Source organism: Rattus norvegicus, chromosome 3 (assembly GCF_036323735.1).
Source record: "Rattus norvegicus strain BN/NHsdMcwi chromosome 3, GRCr8, whole genome shotgun sequence".
NCBI classification, from domain to species: domain Eukaryota; kingdom Metazoa; phylum Chordata; class Mammalia; order Rodentia; family Muridae; genus Rattus; species Rattus norvegicus.
In genome coordinates, this window is record NC_086021.1 from 77,423,589 (window position 1) to 77,445,396 (window position 21,808).

Consider the following 21,808-nt stretch of genomic DNA (forward strand, 5'->3'; position numbering starts at 1 on the left):
TTTACTTGAAAGGCAAGGGAAAACAAACTGAAAATAAGTAGATAAACCGAAAAGCAAAGAAGTCACACTAGTCTCTGACCAGGCCTTGGCCAGGGATGGTTTCCCAGCAACCCTGCTGGCCTGTGTCAATTCTGTCTGCATGGACACTGACTGGCAGGCACTGGCACTTTCTCAGACTCCCTCAGTGAACGTGGTATTCCCTTCGAAATCAAAGTCCTCTCCTCTGAAGAGGCTAAGAGTCATCGAAGGCTTTATTTAAATAAAGGGGCATCCCCTCCTCAAAGCGCCCATTCGTGGTGATGTTCCAAACCCGACATCTCTGAGGTAGAGAAGGCTGGAGACAGTTGGAGAATGTCGCTTTCCAACAGGTGAAACAGACTTCTGGCTCTGGAGCCGGTACTAGGACTGTCTAGCTGAAAGAACCTTGTGAACATTTTATGCCTTTAGAAGTCACAAATCAAAGGGGAAAAAAAAAGGACAAATAAACTAAGCTAAGTTACTACTTTTCTCACTTGTTACAATGTAATAGGGGCAAATAAAAATGTATACAATCATCAAATAGTTTCATTCAGTAAACAAACAAACAAAAAAACGTTTAGCAGCCATTGTCAGTTTGAGCCTTCTCTTGGCCTCTAGATTAGCCAGCCTCTCAGAGACAAAACTGGGGGTTGGGGGGAAGGGGTTCTCAGCTTTTCATAGGAAAGAAAAGGTGGACTGATAAACAAACCCCGCATCTGTCTGCTCACACCACTTCTTCCAGAACAGGAAGGATGGATGAGTGTCTACCATCACTTTCTAGAATAGCCAGAGGTGTTTACAATCAGACCAGTAACTGGGAAGCCGCATCCATGTGTGGAGCTGCCTGTGTATAGAGGAGACAGGGTCGCTGGAGCTGAAGTTCAAACTTGAGAAGTACACAACAGCTTCTAGCTGTGTGTTTCAGGGACCGGGACCCTTGCTAGTCAGGCTCTGGGCTAAGCCAGAGAGCATTCATGGTCCCACAGCCCCTCACCCATCTCAAGTCTACTGTGAGGCACACAGGCGTTGTCAGGCCATGCCATTTTGAATTGGACCATTTGACATCCTGTGGTCTGTGCTTGTTCTAAGTGGTGTGCTGCCTGGGCACTGTCAGTTTCCGGGGGTGGGGTCATGCTAGTCTCATGAAGGAAATGTTGCAATGGGCGAGTCCAAGGAGACTGTGACCATTCTAAACCAATCTGCATCTTATTTTTGAAGTTTAATGTTCACACCCCCCCCCAACTCTGTCATATTAAAAGTGCCAACCTGCCTGAAATGTGCTATTGATAAAGGCAAATATAATGTTTATTCCTGTACATTCTCATTGAGGTTTAAAGGTTTAAAGCTAATATTGGCTGTCATCCCCCTCGGTGGTAATGCACTTTAAATGAGGAGACATGAAATCGTCAGTGCTGTCTCACTGTAAATATCTCCGATTTGCAAAACGCAGGGAGGGAGGTGCTGATATAAAGTGTCACAATCTCTATGTCAGTGGTGGGAGACCATTATGACAAATCGCCACCCACTGAGTGGACCCAGACAATCAAATCTGTGAGCCCACAGTGCTGGAGTCTAGACCTCCAGTGTGAGCCTCTGGGTTAAAACGGAGGTGTCTGCAAGACGGGGATGCTTTGCAAGGCTCTAGGGTCTCTCTCTCTCTCTCTCTCTCTCTCTCTCTCTCTCTCTCTCTCTCTCTCTCTCTCTCTCTCTCTTCCCCTTGTCTGTTTTCATGTGAGGCCTCTCACATTTCTGGATTCTCTTGCTGACCCCTCCTCTTTCTCTCTTTCTGCTATCGAGTGCTGGTGTTTCTGCCTGACATTCTCACTTTTTTTTTTTAACGGACCCTCCCACCCAGAAACAGCGGGCTAAGTGTCCCCATTTGATCCTTAGCCACACCCACATTATTCTTTTGCCATGTAACCCAGTACACACAGGTTCTGATGATAAAGATGGGTGCATCTCTGGGAAGCCAGTATTGTACATAGGTAAGGAGCCCCAGCCTGCTCAAGCACCAAACAAGGAAAATGTCACCACGCCTTTCAGAAGCGTCTCAAACAGCCTCCACCACTCTTGAGCAGACACATTTGGAAAGGCCGTTGCCAGAAATGTGATACGACAAAGATGAAGGGGTTCCATACTTTAGAAGCTGGGCTCCTCCCTAGCTTCAGACATATAGCACCCATCTAAAGACTTTGTTTCTAATGAAGAGTGCTGTCTCGATCCTGGAGCCAGCCTGACTCAGCATAGAACCTTGAAGGCTGCACGGTTTTCTCAGAAAAAGCGGAACGAACCAACTGCCTCTGTTGAGTTTTAGACTCAATCACAATCAATACTTTATCCTCGGCCAGGACGGGTCACTCAACCTCTCACTGTTTATCTTGTTTTGCTTCCTTCCCGCTCTGATGTTTGTCAGACTCTAACCGGCTGCCCTTTCCCTCCTCACTGAGCCTACAAACATCAAATCATCCCTGTTTGTTTGTTATTTTTTTCCATTTTTTTTAACAATTTATATTTAAGTGTTGGCAAACCGAATTGTCCGATTTGCCCTTTGAATGTCGGTGCATTCAAGTTCCTTCAGGCAGTTCCTCTCTCTTTTAAATTCTGTTTTGAGTTTCATAGAAAAAAAAAAAAAACCCTAGGTATTTCTTATTATCCCCAACCCATAATTTTCTTTACTGAACTTTTTGTTTAATTTTCTTTTGCTTTAACATTTTATTTTTCAGACACCTCTCATTGAACCTCACGTTCCTCTCCGCCCTGCTCACACCATTACCAAGGTAATGGGATGTAGGTGGGTTGATGAGCCGTCCGAGCTCGATCCTTAAGGACCGCTGGAGGTGGTTCGTGTGTCAGGGTGCCGTGTCAGGGCGACTCACGTGCACTTCCTAGAGTCGATAAATATGCAGTGTGTCTCGGTTCCCCACATAAGACAGTAACGTGTCACACGAGTGACCAATGTAAATATGTATGAGTGAGTTATGTTTCCCCATCCAGACTCTGACTAGACAATGGTTTAAGAATCCACTGCGTTTATTTACCTTCTGTAATCTCTCCTTCTCTCCTCTCTTCTTCCCACCTGATTAACACACAGGTCCCTTCAGAGAAGATCCTCAGAGCTGGAAAAATTTTGCGAATTGCCATTCTCTCTCGAGCACCCCACATGATAAGAGACAGAAAATACCACCTAAAGACATACAGGTAATGTCTGCTCTCTTCAGTGGCTTGACCCTTCTAACCCAGGCTTTATGAAGGCAGGGCGGATAACCCCTTTTATAAGGTCCCCAGGATCCAGCCTAAGCTTGATTTAGCCTCAGAATTACAGGCAAGTCACTCCTTAGCTAATTAGGGCAGGCAGGGACAAAGAGGAGACCTGTTTTGTGTCTGTTCCCCAGTGTCTTCAGTGGACCTACAGAGTTCAGCTACCGTTCACATAGGCCTTGCCTATGCTCCTCTGATTCCTGTATGTGATCCATTACCCCCCCTGCTGGAGAGGTAGGTAAAACTGACCCAGGGTGAGGAGATTAAATGTTTCCCTTCACTGAGTCTTATATCTAGTCAGTATGCAAGCAAGATTTAAACCAAGTAAATGATTGCCAAATTCAGGAATTATCTCTTAAGTCGTAGTGTTGCAGGTTCTGATGACGCACAAGGGAACAAAATACACAAGTCTTTTATGGAATTTGTTTTCTAGTAAAGTTGTATTTTAGTTAGATACTTGACCCAGGAGAGATGTGTACTTGCTGAAGCCAGAGGAGGATGTTGAGTGTACTGTTCTATCACTGTCCAACTCTGCCACACAGTCTCTCACTTAACCTGGAGCTCTGTTGGCGTCCGGCAAGCCCTTGGGATGCCCCGTCTCTGCCTATCACAGTACTAGAGTGACGGGCGTGTGCCTAGTCACTCCTAGCTCTTCAGACTCAAGTCCTCATGTTTGTGCAGCAGATGCCCTTAGCACTGAGCCAGCTCCCCAGCTCTGTGTGGTCAGCTGACTATTTTCAGAAATTACATCTGTAAGTCTTGTTCTGCAGCCCAGTAAGTTAATCTCTCCGGGCTCTGTGACTCGTCTCCACTATTACGGTTCTAAGGAGAGTCAAGATTTAAAATAAAGCTGGAGAAAACTCAAACACATGTGCCACAGTCCCCCCGAGTCCAGCCCCTTCGGTCCTTTGGCTCTTTAGCTTTTTCAGTTGGCCTCAAAATCTCGCATGGCTGAAAAGGTCCTTTTTCTTTGAATACTTTAATTATTCGTCTCCCTTAAGATGTGAGTAAGGTCCCCCAGCTCTTGACTGGTGTTAGGGAAATTCCATGAAATATGTCATGTTTGGTGACGAATACTGGAAACTGGAAGTCAGAAACTGATCTCGTCCTTGCGCCATCCTGCTGAGATTTAAACCCTGACATGGAGGTGTTATATCTGTCCCACACCCTATGACGCAAATTAATGACCTGCTGGTGATGACCAGAGGACTTCACTGGAAGCCACAGACATAGTTTCCTCTCCCATAGCAGTTGGAGTTCTTGTCCCAGATCTGTACTGGCAAGCTCCACCTTCTCTCTCCCTCCTGCTTTGTCCCACTATGTGATTGCTTCAGAGTCAGAGAGTTGAGGCCCCTCCAGACTCAGTATCAACCCCAATGACCACCAAGCTTCAGGATGACACTCAGTTCTGAAGCGCAAGTGTCATTTAGTGGAAAGGATACCCAGGGCTCTGCTGTGTACCCTGTTGTGTATTCTGGGTCCAAAGTCCTATGTCTTTCCTAGAAACTCAATGCTCTGAGTCCTTTCTGATGCTTGCACTCTTTCTTTTTTGTAACTTTAAGAGCAATCATTGGCTTAAAAGCCAAATAAAATAATTTCTATACTTTTGTAAGAACTTTTCTGCTAAGTGACCAAATTGTAAAAGGAATACTTGATTATTTATAAGCTTACTTCAGAGGTATATGGTTAGTTCAGAGTGAAGACGTAGGCGTCTCTTCACCCTTTGATAGGTAGTAGATGGGTGTAGACCGGCCTCAGCAGCCCTCCCTGGCTCAGGGTCAGCACATCCCTATTTCCAATATTCTAGAATATTGGAACAGGAGAAGGCCTTCACGTCCATCCCTGTCCTTCCTTCCTCTTACAGAGAAGAGAGCAGACCCAGAGAACTGGCCAAAGTCACATAGCTAATGAATAGCAAACCGGCTGTCCTACCTCATAGCTTCTCTGCTTCAAGATGTTTCTCCAAGCTGGCCCAGGGCAGGGAACCTACTTCAGTTTATGGTAGAATTCTTTTCGTTTGCCTAGTCTCTGCTCACTCCCAGAGGTGTTCCCATTCTTAGCATTCAAAGAGAGCCAACCAGTAAGTCAGGTCTAGCTGAATGCCTCAGCTGCTCTGAGCCCCCCTGCCCTATTCTATTGTTCCCTGGGATCTGTCCCTAGGACTTTAAGAGTCCACTTTCTCCCTTGCACACACACACGCCCACACATGCACACACACGAGCGCACACACAGAACACCTGTTCTATTTTCTCACCCCACTGAGAGTTTCCTAATATTAGGTGTATAATTGTGTATTTCCTAACTAATATATGTAGTTAGTCTACCTAGACCAACTCACTGTGGGTCCAGCTTTGGGACGGACACATGAATATACAGGGGACATTTGGTGTTGTCAGATGACAGATTCTGTAGATGCATGTGTTAATGCTCATTACACGGAACTTTTTTCAGAGAGATGCATTGCTAATGGCTTATTTTTCCCAACACCCCTCACACTGAAGTGTTCTGGGACCTGCTCACAGTTATAGACTTAGAAGGAAGGATGCTACTTGCCCTCTACCAGCCCTTGGAGCAGCCTGGTACTTTGTGTTATAGTGTTATTTTATTCACATGACCCTGCTTAGAGGTAAGGGCCTAAGGCTGTATACCCTATAGTGCTTTCCTTGCCCTGGGTTCCTCTTATGCTGCCATAGTCTGTGGAAGGTTCTTGTCTTGAAGAGTCTCTCCCACCACCCCCTCCCCTCTCTCTGCAAAAGTATGGCTTTCCTACCCTCTGTGTCTCATCCCCTTTAGACAATGCTGTGTTGGGACTGAGCTGGTAGACTGGATGATACAGCAGACGTCCTGTGTTCACTCCCGGACTCAAGCTGTTGGCATGTGGCAAGTCTTGCTGGAAGATGGCGTCCTCAACCACGGTAAGATGAGCCGCAGGCTCTGGAGAATTCTCAAGAAACACGAAGCGTATTTCCCTGGGTAAAGCTATTGCTGAATTCCCGAATGGGCCAGCAAGAATTACGATCCCCTTAAAGAACCACCAAGCTAGCATCTTCATTTACTAATACAAATGCAGCGAGCGGATGCTATTGATTGCTAGGTTCCACGGTGTACCTTCCTAACTTCCGAGAACAAAGGAAAGGAAAATGAAATTGCAGCCGGAGTGCATCAGCTCCAATTATGTTTATTAGTTTGCATTCATGGTTCATTGATAGTGTGATTATGCTCCAAGCATTGCATAGCGGTCCTGATGCAGGGCCAGAGTGAGAGAGCAATGAAATGTGTGGCCGGGCTGATGACATGAGAGTGAGTAATGAATTCAGAAACCGCCTTTTAACTGTGCCACTGTCTGGGAGAGCCAATTTGTATACCGGCAGGATGACCATATTTAAAATCAGAGCTGCGCTCTGCAATTGCTGTCTCTAGTCACTGCAGCAGCTCCCGCCGAACAGAAGAGATATTCCGGGGGCTGGCGCACGCCTGTCACTGAACTGCTAATGCCACTTGTTTAAGACTACTTTTCTAAACATGAAAATATTCAAATCATCCATTTCACTCGCCGACACCTGGGAATGTGGGAATAATAATTTTGCTTGAGTTTCTCAGACTTTAATGTGCAAACCAATCACCTGGGGATCTCACTGAAATGCATATTCCAAGTTTGCAGGCCTGGGGTGGATTTCTAAGCATACTGGTTGGCAAACTGTACCCATATGTTGCTGCTGCTACCTCAGCTGCCATCCCTGTTTGGGGGATCTGGAAGGGTTCACCAGTGTTCTTTGTCTTTTGAATGAATTGACAATCCATGCTATAAAGGGACTAAATGGCATTCAGACATCTAGGAGAGTGGTTCTACCCTAGTTTGCCCTCTTTTTTCTAACGGAGACCTAGATCTTGCTATTGATCACTTGGTTAGTATGTGTGAGTTCCTGGGTTTGAGCCTCCAGCTTTGCCAAAAGAAAGGGATGAGTTTTTTGGAAATTGAAACTGCAAGAAAATGACCACAATTTCCTTCAAGGAGTCTGTGACCTAGAAGCATGGTCCAGTTGGCTCTGTTCATGTCACTAATTAATACTCTTCCAAGTTGGGTGAGAAGTATGTCTAATGGCATATAGAAAGAAAAGCCTAAGTTCTGACATCCCAAAGGAATGTCTCCTGTAACACTGTCAAAGAAGCATTCTCTGACAGGAGTTTACCAGTTTGGGACACATGCCCCACACTATAGAAAAGGCCACCAAGGCGCAGTATGGTCATTCCATAAAAGCTGGCAGGTGCTCAGCGGGAAGCCCAGGAAAGCAAAATCGCTTGGGTGGGTCCAAGCGGCTATGGCTGGAATGACTGCAGATGGCATGGCTTCACTCCTGGCTGCCCCGCCTGGGTGAGGTGGAGTCTGAAGGACTCAGACTCTCCGCTGTTCGACTGCACGGCTCTTTCAGCTCTTTCGCCGGACTCCTGCCCTGTATTCCTGGCAGGGAACTGTGGGACACAGCTTCGAGCCCCAGCTGACCCTTGCCTCCATGTTTCCTGCAGTGGACCAGGAGCGCCATTTCCAAGATAAATATTTATTTTATCGATTTCTGGATGACGAGCATGAGGATGCCCCTTTGCCTACTGAGGAGGAGAAGAAGGAGTGCGATGAAGAGCTCCAGGACACCATGCTGCTGCTGTCACAAATGGGCCCTGACGCCCACATGAGAATGATCCTGCGAAAACCGTAAGTGAGAGCCAGTAGCAGCAGCTCCTCTGGCTGTCCCAGGCTGCTGCAGGTACACGGGGGAGGGACGCAAGGCAGCAAAAGTCCTGGCCCCCCCACATCAGAGGAGAGACAGCAAAGGGGAGAGACTGCAGTGGTACTCATCCCTATTTTATTTTCAGTTTTGACCCCAAACTCCACTTTCCCCTCATGTGAGTTTACACTGTAGATCTTTAGCAGACGGCTCAGGATATCAAACTGGAGCCTCCACATTAAATGACCTTTGGCCAACGACAAACAGAAACTGGTCTGCTTCTAGGTCATACTGAGGTAGCTCCTTTCTTCATAGTGCTAGAGGCAAAAGTTCTCAGAAGCAAAGCTCGCATACCTGTGTTGCGTTCATCCACCCATTCATCTATCCATCCATCTATCCATCCATCCATCCATCCATCCATCCACCCATCCATCCATCCATTGTCCCATCTATCCACCCACCCATCTACCCACCCATTCATCCACCCACCCAACCATCCATCTATCCATCCACCTTCCCATTCACCCATCTACCCATCCACCCACCCACCCATCCACCCATGCATGCATGCATGCATGCATGCATGCATCCATCCATCCATCCATCCATCCATCCATCCATCCATCCATCCATCCATCCATCCATTCATCTATCCACCCACCTACCCTCCCATCCTGTGAGGCAGCTGGAAACTCCCTTGTCTGCCACAGCTGACCACAACCTGACATTGAGAACCTTGAGAGATTTAGTTAGGCCAAAGAACAAAACAACTGTCAAATCCTGTTAGATTCTAGGCATTTCACCGATTGCTCCAGGATATGCAAAGCATGGCTGCTCTCCTGCTCTCCCACTCAGGGAGAACTCTGAAGTAGGGGTGGCTTTGGAATAGATCTGGAAGCCCCACATCCAGGCTTATATTTTCATGCTGGAAACAAACCCTCCCTCCACCGTACAACCAGTGCCAGGCAGCTACGGATGTCAGCTCTGAGCCCGGGGCTCAGCCGACCTTTTATTATTGGGTCTCTGTAAGAACATTCAATTTTATGTCTGCTATGTCCACTGGACACTTTCCAAGAGAGAGCCATCTCTCAGACAGACTTCCCCAGCTTCTGCCCCTCGGACCAATTCACAATAGCCTCTGAGTATAGCTTTATCTCCTTCCCCCAGGACTCTTTGCCTTTCACTGGCCCATACTCCAGGCTGCACGGGCTTTTTAACACATGTCATTTTGTCACACCATGTTCCCTTTGTCCAAACTCTCTCTTGGGGCTTAATCTCCCACACAGAGCATTTCAAAGGCCTTGTCCCTCATCCCAGCTGGTACTATCATCCTTAACTCTAGAACCATGGCTGTCAGCTCTTTCAGCCTCAATACCCTCTCTTCAAACAGAAATTTAATAGAAGAATCCAAAATATCAAATAGAAAAGCCAGAGCTTCATTGACCTAAGCAGGAGTAGGGTCCAAGGAACCTACCCAGCCAATTTATGCTCTGTCTGCCCTGAAGGATCATGGGGAGGGTGGCTGAGGGCACAAGAATTCCCTGGGGCTTTGCAACTCAAATGAACGATGCCATCAGGAGCTACACTTTCTCTCTAGTCAGACTGCCTCCTTTTTTCTTGACTCATTCATCCACTGCCTGTCCTCCCTCATTGTTTCCTGGGTCAATCCCCTTTTTTGCTAGTTCCTTGTTGTCATGGTCATCCCAACCACTGTCAATCTGCAGGTATGAGTCTGACTGAGATGACTCCAAGGCATTTGGGGATGTATGGAGGTGTTCAGGTTGTCAGAATTCATGAGTGGACACCAGGCTGTTGGCATTCACTGAGCAGAGTTGAAGACCAAGGGATACTAAAACATTTGATGTCAGGGGAGCCTGCCACATGTGCCCTGCCAACAACCCTCTCCTGCTGACAGGCGGCTAAAAGCTTGGGGTCTACAAAAGGCAGTCACGCAATACCACGTCTCTTCATTATCTCCCCCTTATTTACCAGCACTTGCTGGCCACCTAGCTCGTTCTGGATACTGTGGAATTAAGTAGGAACAAGGGGCTTGTACCTTCTTTCTGGAGCTCCTGGTGAGCAGAAGGTAGTTCTGAAGACCAAGAGCAATGATTCAGTTGGGATTGTACTGCATCCTATGATAAACAAGGTAGTGTGTGATAGCATCCTATTCTGTGGAGAGGGGAGTTGCTCTACTGTGGAATAGTCAGGCTATGTCTCCAACAAGGAAGGCATCAGGAAACATGCAAGTGAGTGAGTGAGTTCACGGCCCCTGCTAATCCTTCCTCAGCTCTTCCTTGCTACAAAGAGGCAGAAATGCCTTTGGACTCACTAATATTGTCGACCACTTACCAAGTAGATTAAAACGTAAAAAGGGTGAGCTGCAGTTCAGTTGTAACCCAAGAAGAAAAGCGCTGCCAAATTAGGTTCAAATGGGGCAGACATTTATTGAGTATCTGCTGTATGCTCCAGACTTCATGGCTAGGCAGGCATTTATTGAGTATCTGCTGTATGCTCCAGACTTCATGGCTAGGCAGGCATTTATTGAGTACCTGCTGTATGCTCCAGACCTCATGGCTAGGCAGACATTTATTGAGTACCTGCTGTATGCTCCAGACTTCATGGCTAGGCAGGCATTTATTGAGTATCTGCTGTATGCTCCAGACTTCATGGCTAGGCAGGCATTTATTGAGTACCTGCTGTATGCTCCAGACTTCATGGCTAGGCAGGCATTTATTGAGTATCTGCTGTATGCTCCAGACCTCATGGCTAGGCAGGCATTTATTGAGTACCTGCTGTATGCTCCAGACCTCATGGCTAGGTAGGCATTTATTGAGTACCTGCTGTATGCTCCAGACCTCATGGCTAGGCAGGCATTTATTGAGTACCTGCTGTATGCTCCAGACCTCATGGCTAGGCAGACATTTATTGAGTACCTGCTGTATGCTCCAGACCTCATGGCTAGGCAGGCATTTATTGAGTACCTGCTGTATGCTCTAGACCTCATGGCTAGGTTTCATGAGTCATCCGTAGAAATAGGATCCTCTGGATTGAGGCTTAAGAACTTGTCTAGCATGTATGAGTGAAGCTATGGGTTCGATTCCCAGCAAACCCAAAGAGAGGTGGTGCTGCGTCCATTTTCACGCAGGCTGTGATGAATTAGGTGAACCCTAGAAACCCAAATCTCCAAAGGAAGTTCATTTCCCAATTGACCTCTGGACTCAGACAGTTTAGCAACAGAAGCAGAAAGATTTGGAGCTTCAGGCTATCCCGGTACCGTAGCAAGTTCAGGCTGGTTCGGATTACATATGGAAATCCTGTCTCCAAATAAACAAACAAAACACAAGATAAAGATCCACTGATATTCCTCAATGTATCATCTGGGGATTTTCTTCCTATTCCCCCCCCTTTTTTTTTTTAAATGGCAAACATTGAGATTGAGTCACCATGATCATTTTGGCTTATAGTTTTTTTCTCCTACTTGAATGGCAACTCCTAAGGAAGAGTGAAAACTAAAGAATCTAGTTTTGTGAGACACTCGAGTTAAACACACACACACACACACACACACACTCTCTCTCTCTCTCTCTCTCTCTCTCTCTCTCTCTCTCTCTCTCACTGTCTCTCTCTCTCTCACATACACACTCCCGCACCTCTATTTTTTTTTTGTTGGTTATTTTTCAATTTTCTAGTGGTCTTCAGAGGTACCACTTGACTATGTTAGAAGAAAGGAAAGAGGCAGGCTTGGCTAAGAAGCTCCTGCAGCACTTCTGTTCTTGGAGGGAAGGGGGAAGCACTTCACTCTTGGAGACTGGGGCCCAGTCCACAGGTCCTGGGGCGGTTGGCACTGCCTAAACTGCCGAGTCACTGAGAAGTGTGGAACCAAGGTGTATGCCGGCTCCATGTCAGCCGGGCCGAGACCCCTAGTTTTTGAACTCAGCACAGCTGCATTTATAATAGTCACCACTGCCAGAGAGGTTGCAGAACTCTGATAATTACTGGGAAAGAAATAACACAATATTCTTTGATGAGAAGATTACTTTGAGAATTTGATTGTATAATGAAGATGTTGCTTTGAAGGGTACTTCCTATTGTTCGGAGTCTGAGACTCGCTAGCTAAAAAAAAAAAGTGTCACTTGTTTTGACAGGCTACTTAGAAAAATTCTCTGTTTATTACATTAACTGCAGCATTTTAACTGTCAAACTATAAAAGAATGTTCTGCAGTTTAAAAAACAGAATACAGCTTCGGGGCCAATTTTTTGGCACACTCTTGTTGCTATTGGTATTGAAAGGGAAAAAAAAACCCATACATTCTGAATGTGAAATTAGCTTTTTGTGTGGTGGCAGATGGAGTGACTCACAATGCCCATCGAGGTTGCACAGGTGTGGACCTGGGTGGCATTTGGGGGCAGACGCTACAGAACGGTGACAAGTTGATGGTGCTGTTGTTGTAGCATTGAGACAGGGCCATCAAACACAAGTGAACTCTCGGAACTTATTGTTTTGACTTTGCTTTGTTTATAAATCTGAAGGCAGGGAGTTGTTCTACACACAGAGAGAGAGAGCAGATTCTTGCATGCACAAGTGGGCATTTGGATGTGCGTTTAAGCAGGCGCTTAGGAAGCCTTGGGCCCAAAGATACAGAGGTGACCAGGTAAACACAATATTGTAAAAAGTAAAGCCAGTTGGATACAAAAAAAAGCTTCGTGGAGACAGGTTTCTCCTGCATATAAGAGTTCTAGATCCTTCCATGGGGAGTTGGGACATTGTGCACCACACTTTAGAGTGGTCTCTCAGAGGCTTGCCCAGAGTGGGAGAGAAATGAAGCTTGTAATTTTCAAATCTTAATCTTAGGTTTACAATTCTGAAATTTCCTAAACCCCAGAAGCTTAAGTAGCTGGAAAAGGAAGGCATCCATTGAGCCCAGAGAGAGTGAGAAAAGCACAGGAAAATTAAGATCGTCATATTAAAAATCTGTTTAGCAAGTTCTAGAGTCTTCTGAATGGCCCTGAAACTCATGAACTTTACCTCATTGGTTTTATGTGGTCAGTGAAAGGTTTTAGACATCAGCACGAGGCTGGAAAGGAAATGAGTCCTGAAAGGAAACGCTGGGAAGGATGGTGGTGGTGGTGGTGGTGGTGGTGGTGGTGGTGTGTGTGTGTGTGTGTTGGGGTGCAGGGGTGTCCACCACTGTCTACTGATGGCTCTGATGCCCAGCAGACCTGCTGCCTGACTGGGTGCTCTATACCTTTGTTGGAGGGCACTCAAGGAGCTGTATAATTTCTCTTAATTAGCAAATCTCATCTTCTAAAATATTTTATTATTCTTGCCCTTCTCACAGTGCACCCTTCAATGTGGACCTTTCTCATAGTTGCACTGTGTCTGTGTGTGTGTGTGTGTGTGTGTGTGTGTGTGTGTGTGTGTGTGTACACGCACACACGCACGCACACACAATTGCCTACGGAGGCCAGAAGAGGGTATGGGACTTCCTGTGGGTTCCTGATGTAGAGATTGGAAATTGAACTGGGGTCTGCTGGAAGACAGGAAACCCCCCTAACCACTAAGTCATCTCACCACCTCCACTTGTCTTAACTGCATCTTTATTTGTCCAGACCGTTTTTTGAGTGTTTGTGAGGTTTGAAATCCTGATATTTTTAGGAAAGTCCCTTTACTCTGGAGATCTCAGGTTCCCCAGTCAGAAGTCATTGTTTTCACTTCTAGGGAGGAAGTACTTGCCAAGAGAATGTTCACCATCAGGTGGTCCATCCTGACATGGTGGTCAGAAGAAAGAAGCCTGAGCAGCTCAGGGGCTAAAGCTAGGAAACATGGCTGCTCAGTGGACCTTCCTACAGTACGCCACTCAGTGCAGACCCTCCCACAGTGCATCATTCAATGTGGATCTTCCCACAGTGCACTTCAGTGCACATCCTCCCACAGTGCATCACTCAGTGCACACCCTCCCTCATTGCACCTTTAGTGTGAGCCTTCCCACAGTGCATCACTCAATACTCGGCAAACTGCCTCTGTTCTCACTGCAAAGGTTGCTATGTCCTCATTGAAAGCTTAGAGATTGTACCTGTATAAGTGATTCCACTAAGCGAATCATTCCTTGACTTTAGAATTACATTTCCCCTATAAAAACAGTGTGCCATATTCTGCTCATGTCTGCACACCCAAGAAAGCACACAGAATTGATGAACAGGCCCAGGGGAGTGGTGCTACTACCTACACACTTACACTTTAGGGTTCCTGTAAGATTAGCTCAAGGTTTTAATACCTCAGGTCAATCTATCTTAATATTTTAATTTTAATGTATTTTAATGACTTCAAGTCAATCTATTTGTTGTAGAAAATTTGAAAACTACTAGAAGGAGCTTCAAACAAATGGATATCACATGTGCCCTATCTCCAGATATATAATTAGTATTAACATTTTGGTAGCTAGCTCGCTGGTGATTTTCAGGGTTTTTCCTACAATTGATGATATGGGGCTCTCTAAGGCTGGGGTTTTAAGGAGGTGTGGAATGTGCTATCTGAATGAGTGTCCCTGCATGCATTCACTTTGGAATAGATGAATGTGTGGGTCAATTCTCTGCCTTTTTTTAAAATCATTTTTATTGGATATTTTATTTACATTTCAAATGTTATCCCCATTCCCGGTTCCCCCATCTCCCATTTCCCCTCCCCCTACTTCTATGAGGATGCTTCCCCTCCCACCCACACACTCCCACCTCAACCTACAATGGGGAAACAAGCCTTCACAGGACCAAGGGCTTCTCCTCCTATTGATGCCAGACAATGCCATCCATGGCTGAAGCCATGGGTTCCCCCCTCCCTGTGGTTGGTGGTTTAGTCCTAGGGAGCTCTGGGGGTTCTGGTTGATTGCTATTATTGCTCCTCTTATGGGGTTGCAAACCCCTTTAACTCATTCAGTCCTTTCCCTAACTCCTCCATTAGGGACCCCATGCTCAGTCCGATGGTTAGCTGCAAGCATCCTCATCTGTATCAGTAAGGCTCTGGCAGATTCTCTCAGGACACATCCATGTCAGGCTTCTGTAGCAAGCCCTTCTTGGCATCAGCAATAGTGACTGGGTTTGGTGCTGTATATGGGATGGATCCCCAGGTGGGGCAGTCTCTGGATGGCCTTTCCTTCAGTCTCTGCTCCACACTTTGTCCCTGTATTTCCTCCCATGAGTATTTTGTTCCCCCTTCTAAAAATGACTGAAGCATCCACATTCTGATCTTCCTTCTTCTTGAGCTTCACATGGTCTGTGAGTTGTATCTTGGGTATTTCAAGCTTTTGGGCTAATAACCATTTATCAGTGAGTGCATACCATGCATGTTCTTTTGTGACTGGGTTACCTCACTCAGGATGATATTTTCTAGTTTCATCCATTTGCGTAAGAATTTCATGAAGTCATTGTTTTTGATAGCTGAGTAGTACTCCATTGTGTAGATGTACCACGTTATCTGTATCCATTTCTCTATTGAAGGGCATCTGGGTTCTTTCCAGCTTCTGGCTATTATAAATAAGGCTGCTATGAACATAGTGGAGCATGTGTCTTTGTCATATGTTGGAGCATCTTTTGGGTATATGCCCAGGAGAGGTATAGCTGGGTCCTCAGGCAGTACTATGTCCAATTTTCTGAGGAACTGCAAGACTGATTTCCAGAATGGTTATACCAGTTTGCAATCCCACCAACAATGGAGGAATGTTCCTCCTTCTCTACATCCTCACCAGCATCTGCTGTCACCTGAGGTTTTGATCTTCGACATTCTCACTGGTATGAGGTGGAATCTCAGGGATGTTTTGATCCTGATGACTAAGGATGTTGAACATTTCTTTAGGTGCTTCTCAGCCATTCAAGTTTCCTCAGTTGAGAATTCTCTGTTTAGCTCTGTACCCCCTTTTTAAATAGGGTTATTTGGTTCTTTGGAGTCTAACTTCTTGAGTTCTTTGTTTATATTAGATATTAACCCTCTATTTTTCCCCAATCTGTTGGTTGCCATTTTGTCCTACTGACAGTGTCCTTTGCCCTACAGAAGCTTTATTTCTTAGGGACAACAAAGGTCATCCCCTCAGTGTTCATTCTTCCAAAACAGAGAAGCTTTTAGCTGGATAGGGGCACAGGCATGGGAGTGGACCAGAATCATCCTGGGAAAGTAGAGATCTGCCTGACACTGAAGGAGTACCCAGGCCCAAAGCAGATTTACAGCAAGTGTCAGGTGAGAGGAAGCCAGCTACGCAATCTTTGGGCATTAGAAAAGAATGTAGTCATTTTGGGACACCATGGAAGAGCATGAAGGGAAGATATGAATGGCCAGATACGCAGTACATTGATCTCTGAAGTTGAATTCTCTGATGATTGTGGAGAATGGGCTAGAGAGGCCAAGACTATGAACAGCTAGATATTTGTATGAGAATAAAATTAATGGGTTTTGGCGAATTTAATGATACCATTTGAAATCCATGCATGCAATCCAAGAGCCCACTAAATAACTTGTCAGGAATATGGAGTATGAGAGCCAGGATCCTATTCTCACAGATTTGCCATTAACACATCCAACATCTCTCGGGTCCAAATCTCAAAGAATTTAATAATGCCTGCTAACCCTCTCCCCGCTTTCCGAGGGCTTGTAAATGGAAACAGAAATGCAATTGTATTTAGTGACAGGCAGCATTTATTAAGTGCATGTGTGCTAGGCACTGGGCTAAATAACTCCTTAATTCAATTCTCTCAACCAACCATGAGGTAGTTAACATACTTCCCACCTTAAAGGTTAGGAAACAGAAGCTTAGGCAAAGTCAATTGCCTGTGGTTATCCAGATGATGGCGGGCTCTGAATTTGATCCAGATGGCCTCTACCTCTGGAGCTGTGTTCCACCTGCCACGGTCCTGAAGGGACTTGGAATAACTTTCTAGGTTATGTTGGGGCATTGACAAAGAAAGATGGAAATCAGATTTTAAAGTAGTTCTTACAAGATCACCTCATCTCATTAAACCATTCTTCCATACATCTGAAACAGAGCATAATCCATCCAATGTGCTATCACCATATAGAATAGAGGATAAGGGTGATCTTATCAACATATAGAACAGAGCAAAGTGTTCGTCCACTGTAGAGAGAGCGCTCTCCTTTGAGAGAGGCTTCCTCAGTCCATGAAGGGTTCTGATCATAGTGGAAAGTATTCTTTCCTTGTAAGCTTCTGGAGCCTGTAGTTCTCTTACTCATGCACTGAGCTCTCTGTATTGTCTGTAGCAGAATCCCTGTGGTTGTAACATTGTCAAGACTGATTACACAGAAATGAAACGTTTTATGATTAGTGTTTCCAGATTAAATATAGGATGCCCAATTAAACTGAGATTTCAGATAAACAAGACTTTCTTAAAACTATATATGATTCGTGCATTTTTTTTCTTCTCCAGGCTGAGTTTCACTATGTAAACCAGGAAGGCTTCAAATTTATAGATACCTGCCTGCCTCTGTCTCTGGAGTGCTGGGACTAGCAGGTTGTACAACCATGCCTGGCTCTCATGCCTTATTTAATTTGCTAAAACTAGTCCCTAGCTTGGGGTCATTAATGGGCTTGTCTTCACGGCTGTGTAGAACAGGTGCTGGAAAACTTGGGTAAGGAGATAGACCACGGCTGGGAGGAGCCACCTTACTCCACCAGAACCACACAGAGAACTTAGTGACTCATATTCGAATAGCACTTCGTACTTGACATGGTGACCTCACATCCTTTGACTCTGAAGCATTAGCTAACTCTTTAAGCTTTACGAGGCTAATTACAACTTTCTGGGTTCAGAAGAAGAAATCGGGCTAAGTGGATGTCAGATGATTTTCTTCTTGTTATGATATTCTTCCCTTTCTGCAAAGCTGCTTCACATTTCTTTTTTTTTCTAGTAGAGTTAGTGAGTTAGAATGAGATGGCTAAGTAGGAGGGGGGGGGAAGGGAGGGAGGAAGAGGAGGAGGAGAGAAAATAATAGGATAATTCGCCAGGATTCATCCCTGGTAAGAACTGACGGTTTACTGAGAAAAAAAGTAAAGCTAACAATGTGTTCCTATAGCGCCACTGAAAGTCTGCATGTTCTCCTGCTCCCAAAACCAGAATGTGAGCTTCGCCATATGACTCCGTCCTAATTGGCTTGTCCTCTTCTACTTAATACTTGGGCATTTCAAAGGAAAGTGCCAGTAGTTGTACATATTACAAAGTTTAACATTAAGGGCTAGAGAGGTGACTCTGTGGTTAAGAGTGCTTATTGATCTTGTACAAGACTGGAGTTTAGTTTACAGCCCTGCATAATGACTCGCAACAGCCTATAATTCCAGTTCCAGGGGATTTGACACCCTCTTCTGGGATCTTTGGGCACTGAGCTCTGGGCACTGGGCATGGACATGGTACACAAGCACACATGCAGGGACTCATCCATCTCACAAGACAAAGACAAATAATTATTTTTAAATAGAAGTTTGATGTTAAACTTCTAGAGTGTCCTCGTAAGGCATATATGCTGAAAGAACACTAGACATTTCATGTCCCTGAGCACAACCAATCGCCTTGTCCTAAAAGCACTTAGGGCTTAGAGTCCCTGACCCATGGAACCAGGGCCCCATGCCTTACAGAGATGGCATCCTTTCTCACAAACAGAAAGCTTTCGTGTTTACTGATAGTCTGTACTTATTTCTAATCTTAGAGAAGCACAAAGCCCTGCTAGTTTCACAGATAGAACAAAAGAAAGCCACTTGCATATAACAAACTTCTCTGCGGCTAAGAAAAGGTGAAAGGGTGACAGCTGGGCCAGCCACTTCACTTAGCCACAGGGAATGTCCATGAATGAAGGAGGATACTGGGAGGTGGAAAGAGCAATAAAGCAGGCATGCAACAAAACAAACTGTTTCTGTAGACCAGGGGACAGATCCCTAACGGACTTCCTTTAAGGGGAGTGTAAGAAGTAAGGTTTATACATGGTTTCTAGGGCATCATAAAGTGATACAATGTTAAGACATGATTTAAGGAGCGCATCAGGTGGGTTTTGGTGAAGTCCAACACCAGAGATAAACAGCCCTCCGCAGAGATAAATGAAACACTTTTTTAAAATTTAGAAACTTATATGTGACATGTATCTGCATTTATTATGTTGACTTCTCTTAGTGTCTCTCAATACACAAATCAGTATTTACCGAGTGGCAGGTCTACTGGAACCAGTTCATTCACTTTCTTGCCTGCATATTGTACCCAGAGTTGTGTCTACACACCACTTGGTAGATGGGTGAATTTCACATTTTATCCACATCCCAGTAGCGGAGGAACTCCATCTCTGACCTTGATAAATTCCTTGATAAAACGGTATTTACCAGCAGCGTCCAATATCGCCCGAGCCCTCCTATCCTTTAATGTATAAACTGCTTCTCTCTCCATCCCGTTTATTATCTTGTCTGTAACTAGACGTTGCCGCCAGAATGCAGCCCTTGTAGAAACTAGGCCTTTCCACAGCGGGATCCAACAAATCCACATCAATGTGGCACCACGCAGGTTTGTAAAGAAGCAGGGATGCCTAACATCTCTCCCTGTGACATCTGGAGAAGGGCGAGTAAAGACCAGGTACATTCACCAGCTGTCACTCAGCATCCAGAGAGTCAATTCACTTCCCCAGCCTTGTAGGTTCCTCTTCTGATGGTCCGTGGGAGTTATCTCCTCCCCGCTCTCGCCCTGCTTCCCTTTCCTCTTGAAAGCCAAATTGCCTTCAGTCCTTGGGACCCTTTCATTACCGATTGAACAGGCTGGGGGCTGATTTGTAGGATTGCGTCTCCATTCCCCCACCCTGGTCACCCCTGTAAAGACCAAAGCATGAAAGGTGCCTAATGCCGCTGTTTGCCACAAGAGACCCGCTTTTAAAATGTGACTTTGTTCAGTGATTGTGGTAGGGAAGGCTCAGTTTTAGATGTCCTCAGATGCTCTTTGAGGGCTGGGGGCAGATCAAGGGGAGTACCGCCATCTGAAGCGAGAGTGGAGAGATGAGCCTTCCCCAAGACGCTAGATGGCACAGCGGCCCTGAGAAGCCAGATTTGTTGCTGTTTTTCCTACAGTTGATTCGAGGTGCTCTGTAGAGGACAAGGGCTCGCATTTTGATTTGCTTAGGTGACCACAGGTTGACCAGACTGGCTTCAGTTCCACCTGACCTTCTGCCTGTTTACCTCAACTGTCAATCCTAATGACAGGTTGAGAGCCCAGAGGGACAGGGTCTTGGCTCTGGGCAAATCTCTTATGAGTGTTTTGATCTTTGTGAATTGTGAACAGACTCATTTTTGACTTCAGCGCTAACTTCTCTCACCTCAGCATACCACTTGCTGTAAACAGGACCAAAGAGCTTCTGGAAGCCTAGGTCTATCACCAAATGGCAGCAGGGGCCTGCCCAGCCATTTCATTGAACACTTGAGACCACGGAGTTGTTCTGTCGTTGCTGTTGTTACTGCAGTGTGTTTCGTTTTCCTCCATTCATTTGAAAACTAGCCTGTGTTTAGACATTGTTCAGTTTGGTTTGGCCCCCATGTGTTTCGCCACAGTATCCAGTCAGTCCCTATAGAAGACTTTATTTACCTGGGTTGGTTGCTGAAGATGGAAGACCAGGGCTAGGGCTGCCACGTGGGTGTCTGTATGTCAGTGACATCCTCAAGAGGCTCTGTCCTAAAAGCACTAAGGTGGATCTTCACTAGGCTTCTTCCCAGCAGGCCGAGCTTTCTGTGGATTCAGAGAGGCTGAAACCACACCTCTCCTTCACATTTATCGCGAATACGAAGAGAACGTCTCCAGCCTAAAACCATTTCATAACCTTCCTGGGACAACCTTTTCCAACTCCGTGTCTCTAAAACCATCAGCTCTGTTCTGCCTTTCCCAGGCTCCATCAGCTACCCTGAGAATCCTTTCTGGATATTCATCTCAGAGAACAGATCTCTCCATGATAAGCTCTGCTCATTGTGGTAGGTGAAGGCCAGGAGTGGTCCCAGAATCCAGTCGACCTGCATGGGGCCAGGTGATGAACCACTGAGACCCACCTCTCCCCAAGTTCAGTGCTCATGTAGAGCCATTCATCTGGTTCTGCCATTAATCTACCATGCTGGTCTTTCTGTGAGTGCCAGGCTCCAGAGCTTTCCAGACTCATTCAGTCTGGTCCTATCTGCCTTCTACTAGAAAAACCCTGGCGTCTTCCTGGTCTTCTGGTAAAGCTTACCGTGGGGTGTGGTAGTAGCACCTTGTAGGCTTAAATTTTTCAAAATCTTAATTATGGTTCTTTAATGCTTCAACCTCCCTTCTAGCCCACCACCTACCAGAGATGGGGGAAAGAAAGGTTAATAGGAAACAGGCTTGCAGACATGTTTAAAAATAGTTCTTTGGGGCGATTCCAATCTTGGGCATCAGCAGTCCAGTCCCCTAGCAAAACACCAAACCTGAATCAGTAGCAGCGGCTTGACCCAGAAAAGACGGCAGGGACCTGCCAATCTGCAGGAGTCCTCAGAAGTGGTAGGAAGCAGCAGGATCACCACCGGGAGTTCTTTGGTGCATTTCTCTCTACAAAGTCACAAGTGAAGATCAGCAAAGAAAAACAATGCAAGAGCATTGTCAGCGAATACCAGTGTCAGCAAAGCCCAGCGAAGATCGAGGAGTGGCAAGGAGAACCAATGCCACAGCATCGCTCACTGTCTGTTGGGATACACCTATACCCTTTCCAAACATCATGTGTTCTCTCATGCCCATTTCAGCAAAACATCACATCACAGCCTCTAGTGGTTCTCAGCAAAACATCC

General features: G+C 45.8%; 1 protein-coding gene across 8 annotated transcripts in view; it reads left to right on the plus strand.

The window, feature by feature from the left end:
* Positions 1-21,808, plus strand: part of Rapgef4 (Rap guanine nucleotide exchange factor 4) — a 292,910-nt gene that overhangs the window by 206,565 nt on the left and 64,537 nt on the right. For 6 of the 8 annotated variants that reach the window (NM_001100642.1, XM_039104345.2, XM_063283144.1 and 3 more), the window contains 4 exons: positions 2,742-2,795; positions 3,110-3,216; positions 6,070-6,191; positions 7,801-7,984. In NM_001100642.1, coding sequence (NP_001094112.1) covers positions 2,742-2,795; positions 3,110-3,216; positions 6,070-6,191; positions 7,801-7,984 — 467 coding nt within the window. The remainder of the gene's footprint in view (positions 1-2,741; positions 2,796-3,109; positions 3,217-6,069; positions 6,192-7,800; positions 7,985-21,808) is intronic. The other 2 variants (XM_039104344.2, XM_039104346.2) reach the window with 1 other exon arrangement.